Source organism: Parasteatoda tepidariorum, chromosome 6 (assembly GCF_043381705.1).
Source record: "Parasteatoda tepidariorum isolate YZ-2023 chromosome 6, CAS_Ptep_4.0, whole genome shotgun sequence".
NCBI lineage: Eukaryota > Metazoa > Arthropoda > Arachnida > Araneae > Theridiidae > Parasteatoda > Parasteatoda tepidariorum.
This window is the reverse complement of record NC_092209.1, coordinates 41,543,640-41,552,348: the sequence shown is the minus strand read 5'-3', so window position 1 is coordinate 41,552,348 and position 8,709 is coordinate 41,543,640. Positions and strand designations below refer to the sequence as shown.

General features: G+C 29.0%; 1 protein-coding gene across 1 annotated transcript; it reads left to right on the top strand.

Moving 5' to 3' along the window:
- Positions 1-7: 7 nt before the first annotated feature.
- On the top strand, positions 8-5,298 carry LOC107438961 (zinc finger protein 271-like). The gene has a single exon (XM_016051388.3). It carries the CDS (start codon positions 492-494, stop codon positions 1,635-1,637), a length of 1,146 nt encoding a protein of 381 aa, XP_015906874.1. The 5' UTR covers positions 8-491; the 3' UTR covers positions 1,638-5,298.
- The last annotated feature ends 3,411 nt before the right edge of the window (positions 5,299-8,709 follow it).

Sequence of the window (8,709 nt, the reverse complement as noted above, 5' to 3'; positions counted from 1 at the left end):
TCTTCTATTTTTTAAAGCATTGAATATTTTTGGTGCATCATCATAGAAGATTTTGCCTTTACAAGGTATTTGTCCATCTTACATAAGTGCATAAAAAATTTGAACGTCTTACATGAAGAAACCTTACCTACAGTGAACATGTGATTGTAGAGAAATGTGCTCTGAAAGGGGTTCCGTGGTTGTGTTCTGTTGTTCGAAAAGGTTCTAAACAATACTGGTAAATAGGGAAGCTAGATAATGGGGCAGATGATGAAAATAATGAAAGATCTAGGAAGAAAAGTGAAACGGATTTTTTTCTAAATGGCGTAATTCGAAGCTTTTTCCAAAATGCAAGAAATTCGCGAATTTTGAAATTGATTTATAGAATGCGCGAATTTCTCGCGATAATCATTTTTTAATGCGAGAATAGAAAAAAATATGCGAGATTCTCGCGTTCTCGCGCTGTAGTGAAAACACTGATATGTAACAAGAGTTTTTCATATATTAGCAACATGATTAAACACAGTAGTGTTCACACTGGTGTGAAACCTTTTTCTTGTAGTTTATGTAATAAGAGTTTTTTACATCAAAGTAGTCTGACTGAGCACAATCATGTTCACACTGATGAGAAACCTTATTCTTGTAGTTTATGTAATAAGAATTTTAAAAAACGAAGTCATCTGAATGTACACAATAGTGTTCGCACTAAAGAGAAACCTTATTCTTGTAGTATATGTACTAAGAGTTTTTCACAAAAATGTCATCTGACTGTGCACTGTCGTGTTCATACTGGAGAGAAACCTTATTCTTGTAGTATATGTAATAAGAATTTTTTTAAACGATGTCATCTGAATGCACACAATAGTGTTCACACTAATGAGAAACCTTATTCTTGTAGTGTATGTACTAAGAGTTTTTCACAAAAAAGTCAATTGACTGTGCACTTTCGTGTTCATACTGGAGAGAAACCTTATTCTTGTAGTATATGTAATAAGAGTTTTTCACAAAAAAGCTATATGACTGCGCACTTTCATGTTCACACTGGTGAGAAACCTTATTCTTGTAGTTTATGCAATAAGAGTTTTTCATGCAGAAGTCTTCTGACTAAACACAGTCCTGTTCATACTGGCGAGAAACCTTATTCTTGTAGTTTATGTAATAAGAGTTTTTCACATCGCAGTAGTCTGAATGTACACCATCGTGTTCACACTGGTGAGAAACCTTATTCTTGTAGTTTATGTAATAAGAGGTTTTTAAGCAGAAGTCATCTGACTAAACACAGTTCTGTTCACACTGGTGAGAAACCTTATTCTTGTAGTTTATGTAATTTGAATTTTTTAAAACGAAGTGATCTGAATGTACATAATCATGTTCACACTGGTGAGAAACCTTATTCTTGTAGTTTATGTAATAAGAGTTTTTCACAAAAAGGTCAACTGTCTAGACACAGTCGTCATCACACTAGTGAGAAACCTCATCTGTGTAGTATATGTAATAAGAGTTTTTCACAAAAATGTTATCTGACTGTGCACTATCGTGTTCATACCGGAGAGAAGCCTTATTCTTGTTGTATATGTAATAAGAATTTTTCGTGCAACAGTCATCTGACGAGACACAGCAGTATTCATACTAGGGTTAAACCTGATTCTTGTAGTTAATTTTTACCCCCCTGTTCACCGTTGACACTTACCTAACACAAAACACCCAGTTCCGAAACCCTGGTTTGGAAATATTGACCACGAGTCAAAAAGTGCATTCTTCATTATTTTATTAGCCATCTGTTTCGTAACTAGGGGTTTCTTAACTCGCTGTTAACTTGCACTCCGGGTTAGATTTTCAGCCTTATTGACAATTAGAATTTACGATTCTATTTTTAAAACTAATTTTCTATGAAAGAATTAAAAAAAAGATTGATTTGAGTAATTAAATTTGAATCATCACTCTTTTACTGGACAAATGTAAAAGATGTTAAGTTTCCATTCCCTAACTGACTTGTATTGATATGCAAAAGGATCTAAGTATTATTATTATGAATTTAGATATTTTATTATTATGGATATCATAAGGCTGTGAGCAAACATAAAAAATATTACTGAGATTCAGTTAAAAATATTTTTATTTCACACAAATATCTAATACTTTTATTTGAAACAACGATCAAGGGGATTATGCTAACATCCTTCTCATCCTTATTCCCACATTTTTAATATTTTTTTTCTCTCTTCATAACATATTATTGATAACTTAAACCATTGAGAAGAATTTTCTTTTATTAAACACAGTAAATGAAATTGTATAAAATAAACTTCTCCATCTAGATAAGCATAAATCAACACATTCCTATTATTCAGAAGAAGTTATAAATGACTATTAAAAATTTTTTTGAAGGCAAATGCCAAAATTTGAACAAATATTCCAAAACTTTTAAAAAAATAATATATTTAAAAATTTTATTTTTTAAATAATTGTAAATGGAAATATATCAGTTGTCTATACCCCAGATGTGTCATAAACATGGGTTCCACTCTTTAGTCCTTGGGACTGAAATCAGTCTTGAGAAAAACCAATAGACTAATAAATTCTAGCAATTTAATTAAATTTTCTTTCTTTTTTCCTTAGAAATTTAAAAAATTTTTTGGCCAAAAATAAAAAAATAATATATCTTTATTAATACACATGATATTGTAATACATATGATATTATATATGATATGGTAATGTGAGGACTTTTATTTATCTTTTGGTCAGCTTCACTAAATCTTATTCTTAAAGTCTTGACAAATGGGATTGATTGAACTTCATTTACTTGTGTAATTAAATTTGAACTATTGCTGAATCTAAATCTGCTCGAGTTTGCTTGCCCCGCTCTAACCTATTGTCATGCTGGACAAAGTTAAATCAAGATTATATTTTTTTAAAAACGAAAGAAATTATAGTGCTAGAACAAAAAAAGGGTAACGCTGAAGTGAAAAATAGAGATATGAATGGTTTCAGGTTGCTCAGTTATAGTTGTAAAAAAATATATACAAGGCTCGCTGTTATTTTCGTTTTGTTTGCTAAAAAAAATATAAAATAAAGGAAAACATTTTTAGAAAAAATAATCAAATGATTGATTTAATATGCAGGGCTGATTGCGCTCCAGAAAAAATCCGGATTTCCGGAATTTTTGCTAACAGTGATCCGGAAGTTTCCGGAGATCGAAGATTCAGGCGTTTCAAAAAATCATTGATCAATCAAATTTTCAAAGGTGGAACTTAAAAGCACAGTTTATTTTATTTGTTTGTAAGGGAGAGCCAGAGAGATACTTTATAAGCTCATATTCATGATTAGTTTTCATTTTTTATCAGTAAATAGTTGTTATAATCATAAACTCATGAAAGAAAGACATACCGTATATTCCGGCGTATAACGCACACTTTTAATACAAAAAATAACATTGGAATTTACGTGTGCGCGGTATACCCCGAATATAAAAAATTATAGATTAAAAAAATTTAAGTTTAGAAAAATATTTTTATTTTAAAGAAATAACATACCTATATACTTCATTGATTTTCGTTATTACATAAATAGTTCATTATATTCGTCTTCCGTTATTTCTTCAGGCACATCATCACAATCTGTTTCGTCTTCATCATCTGTGTTACCCTCATCCATGAATAAACAGTCATCTTCTGATCCGTCCACATTATTTGAAATGCTGCATTTTTTAATGATTTTCTAACCATCTCGGGCTTAATTTCATCCCATGCTTTTAATATCCACTCGCACACTGTTTCCAAACTTGCATGACGCATATATCCTCCTTTCTTAAAGGTTTTCTCGCCCTCCAACATCCAAGTGTTCCACTGTTTTTTTAAATTGGCTTTAAAAGCAGAATTCCAATATCTGAACTAATGGTGTCAATCCGCCCATAATAACTGCCACATCGGTGTTACATTCTTTCAACAATTTTTTTTGCATTATCTGTAAGATGCGATCTAAACATTTCCCACACTGAAAGGCTTTCTGGTTTTCTATAGATACTAGACGAAGAGTGTATCTTAAAATTTAAAAAAAGTTATTAGAAATTACGGGAGCGCGTTATGCGCCGGAATATACGGTATTTGTAAATTTTAATTACTTCTCCAGGTATGTGTAAATGGTATAGGTATGTGTAAAATTTTAAATATTTTTAAGTGAACTAAAAAATATTGAGAAAAAGGAAAAAAACCTTGTTTAAATTTTTTTTCTAATTTTTAAATTAAACTGTTCTTTTTTTTTTTACTCAATGAATTTTCCGGAATTTTGACTTGGGCTCACAATTCACCCCTGAATATGTAGGCTATTATCACGGAAAGGTAAATTTTGGTGTCATTTAGCTATAAATTTCTAAAAGTTTGGTAAACAACGCTAGACAGTATTATTTGGTCAAAAAATAAGTTAAGTCTTGACATTTTTTTAGAGTGGCATCACTGGTCATAAAGAATCCAGGTCATATATTTAAAAAATTTTTAATTAGAGACGGCGTTTTAATTTCATATAGTATTCAGCAATTAATCTCTTCCGAATGATTCTATTTTTTCCAAATGTTCAGCTGATTATTTTATGGTTATAAAATTATAGATGGTTATTGAAGTCATTTGATGCAGATTATTGTGTAGTTTAAATGTTAGCTCAGATTAAGATTTGCTTTGATTACATAATACAGTACAGAACCCGTTATCCGGAATTCAGAAAACCGGAAAACCAAAAAACCGGAACGAAATTCGATAAATTTTCCCGCAATTTAAAAAAAATAATTTTTTTTTCCTCATAAGATTTTAGGATTTTTTTTTCTTTTTTGAAAGATGTTTGCCTTACCATCATTTCAGAAATAATCATTAGTGTATTACCTCATCGTTTTTTCTTATTTTTAAGATTATTTCCAAATATTTTTTTTTTAGTTGGGTTTAACACTAAAAAAACGGCTTTTTGTAGCGATTCAGAAAACCGGAAAAATCAGTTATCCGGAATAGCGATAGTCCCACGATCGTTCCGGATAATCGGTTCCCTACTGTATTTATTTTAGCATAAGTTTTAATATATATTAAAAATATTGTATATGTTCTTAATTTTATTAATAGTTTTATTTTATGGATGAAAAAAAATTTAAAATGCCATTCGTTATCTTCATATCTAAATATTGCAAATTATTTGCCTGTTCATCTCTTAACTATATTATATTTTTGGGCAAGATCTATAATAATTTTATGAATTGTATTCTTGTTTATATTTCTTTCAGCATCGATTATTTTTTTTTTTTTTCATTTAAAAAATTAAATAAAAGCTAGTTAAATTATTTAGAATCTTAATTTCTTGCATTATTCTTGTGAATTATTGACACAAACTGTATTATCCACGGATTTTTTTTCTGAGTGAAAAATAATTTAAGTGCAGAAATGACTGCTAGTAATAATTTGAGACATATATATGCAGGCTGACCTCTATTTAACTAAGTCGCTAAATCCCGATAATAAGTTCGTTGTATGGAAAATTCATTAAATAGAAAATCACCTTTTGAAATACTTAAACAACACAAAACAGACTTAAAATTTATAAACACTAGGCATTACTAAAATAGCAATAGATACACCTTTATCTTGTAAACTAGTATCTACTATTTATTTTATAAATATTAACCATAAAAGAAATCTGCGCGGAAAGCAAGAGTAGAGCAAAAACATTATGCAGTACTACATGCTACTTACATTTTCATGCTACCTACACTATCTTGCTACATACATGTTCAAATAAAGAAAAGCTAAATTTATGTATAAAATTATAGCTGCATTTATTGTAAAAGTAGTTTTAATCGTACATTACCATTAAGTTTAATTGCTACTAATTAAATCTTTTAATTTGGTCTGAGTTTCTCTTTCTGAGTACTGTTTTCTCTAAAAAAACTTTTGGAGAAAGCAGTGGCTTTGAAAATTAATTCAAGATCATTTCCCCTATAAAATGCGTTAACAAGTTTGAAATGTTCAGAATATTTTGGGAAATAGGGAAGTTGAATCTCAAAGAAAAGTTCTTTAAATAGAAAATTCACTTCGCTATTTGGAAGTTATTTTACGAAGAAATTTCCAAAATGTTCTTGGTTCCTCGAAAAAAATTGCAAAATAGAGAAGTTCGTTAAATATAAGTCTGATTGCAATATCTTCTATGGAAGGTATTAAATCATGAAAACTTAATATCCATTTTATTAATAAGCATTTATTTGATATAAATTAATTATAGTTACATCTAGTAATAAACTGACCTCACTGAACATAAAAAAAGCAACCGAACATCAAAAATTTTAATTTTGAAAACATAAATAAATAAAAATTCGCCTACTGCGCATCAGTGGTTACTCAAACCAGGGAAATCTTCAGGTTAAAGTTAGTTAACTCTGGGTCCAACTGACACGCAGTTACGTACATGGTGAAATGAAATTTTAGAATCTAACCTAGAGTTGCTCTTATAAAACCTGAGGGTTAGTTTCCATGGTGAATACAGGCGTTAGAGTTTATCTCTATTAAGGATTTTTATGCTCAGTGTTCTGTTCATACTACTGACTAACTTTATTCTTGTTGTAAGTTTATACAGATAATGTTTAAATGATCTGTTCACAATAATTTTCATTTTAGTTATTAATCTCATTGTCTAACTTTATTTAAAAATTTTTATAGAAAAGTATTTTAACTGTCTTATCCAGAGCTTTTAATATCAAATCTGTTTGTGATTTTTTTTTTTTAATTCAGTTGGATATAAGACATTCAATATCATGAGACTTAGAAATAGGGACTTTACTGACGGTGGCTATAATTGGCTGAATGTTAGGTTTCCTTACCATGAATTCTGTTTAACAGCAAACTGTAGTATACATTTTCAGAATACTTCTTGCATATTTTGCAATCAAAATAAATAATTTTTTATAAAAATTAGTCTGTGATCAAATTTTACCTGTATTTGATAAAACTTAAAAGTAACAGAAAAGTTATATCTTCTTATCAGAATGTTTTATACAATGTCTTAAAACTGTAATTAGAATTCTTTTTTTTTTTTTTTAATGTTTTTGAAATGAATTAAGAAATAAATGATTTAAACTAAATAAAGTATGGGAATCAATAATAAATTATTCAATTTTAAGCAGATAAAATTTTATTCTATCATTTTTTTTATTTAAATATCCTGAAAATTTTATCATTCATTCTTCCAAATATAATGTGCGTATCCAATAAATATCATTCTGTTATTTGAATTCCTTCCTGTTGTAGCAATTTTAATCGCCAGTAGTGTAGAAGTAAGAAAACTATTTCTTGCATAAGCCTTATGCTTAAAATGTCTAAAACAATCTACTCAAAATGTTTTTAATACCTTTGTAAATCTGTAAATATATAAAATATAATGAGGCTTTCGAATATAAATAATATTGTTAACTTTAAACCATTACATCTTAAAACATGACTTTTTTTAAATTTTTTTTTTTAACCTAAGCATGAGCTTTAAATCATAATTTTCAAAGTGTTGGAGAGGTAATTTTTTTCTTTTTCTTCTTTTTTTAAATTTCAGGGGAAAAGAAATGATTCAGTTTTTTTTAAATAAATCAATTAGATTTCAAAACGAAATTATTAAATAATGAAACCAAAACTACTGCGTAGAATTACTTTTTCACACACAAGCCTTGCTATAGCAGCTATCAAAACATATAATGATAATACGGCTTAGGTGTAAAGTTGGGTACGAAAAAATACAATTAAATACTCTTTCAGAAAAGCGAAATTGTTTTCTGTACAACCCCATAAAATACGATTTTAAACACTGAAATAAAAATTATCTAAAAAATTCGGAATCAAAAGTTTTATTTAAATTTGCTGATTTTTGTAACTTTTTCTCTTCATACTTTACAATTCAACACATTTAACGTAAGGTCTGAAATAATATTAAAAGCATTAACATGCATTATTAGATAAATTGATATTTTACTAGTATCTAGTATACAAACATTTAAAATGTTATCGGAAATATTTATGGCCGTTTAGATCGCGTAAATACCAAAAACGTGCGATGCACACTGCTCGAAACAATTAAAGGATATTGTATAAAATTACTGTATAAGCTAAATTTCTTGTGTGCTAAAGATGAGAGTCACAAATCGATTTTTTTTCTTATGTTCTAACTAAGGCTCCTATACTATCAGAGCTGACCTATCAAGCAATATTGGAGCAAAAAAGTTCGCAAGTTAACGTTATTTTACTATTCGTTATGTTACTACAGAGATGCCAACTGCTGCGGTCACGCCAAAATAATTTAAAAAACGGTAAATAACTTTAAAGTAAATTTTGCAAATAGTTGACAATATTTGCTTGCTTTGAAAAATGTAAAGCATGTAATAGAACTTTAAAGTCGTGAATTATATATACCCACGCATTGTTTAGAAATAGTGGTGGATTAAAATCTACTAAATCGAATTTATGAAACCACGAAATACAATTAATAAACTACCACTTGAAAATATTTATTCGCTGTGCTTATGTTAGCTCTTTGCTCCAACAATAAATGATAAGTCGGCCTGTCTAATTAAGGGGCTCTAGTTCTAACTTTGCAGTATGCAAATTTTGAGTTTGACGTTGAAGACGACGCTTTAGCGAGAGCGAATTTGATTTGACTTTCATGTCAGACAAAGCGGAAAAGAATGATCGACATTCAGTAAGCGCTTTGTTTCGATGGG

What these genes read in the sequence shown, in the direction of transcription:
- LOC107438961 (XM_016051388.3), top strand. Translation starts at nt 492, where the DNA reads ATGATTAAACACAGTAGTGTTCACACTGGTGTGAAACCTTTTTCTTGT.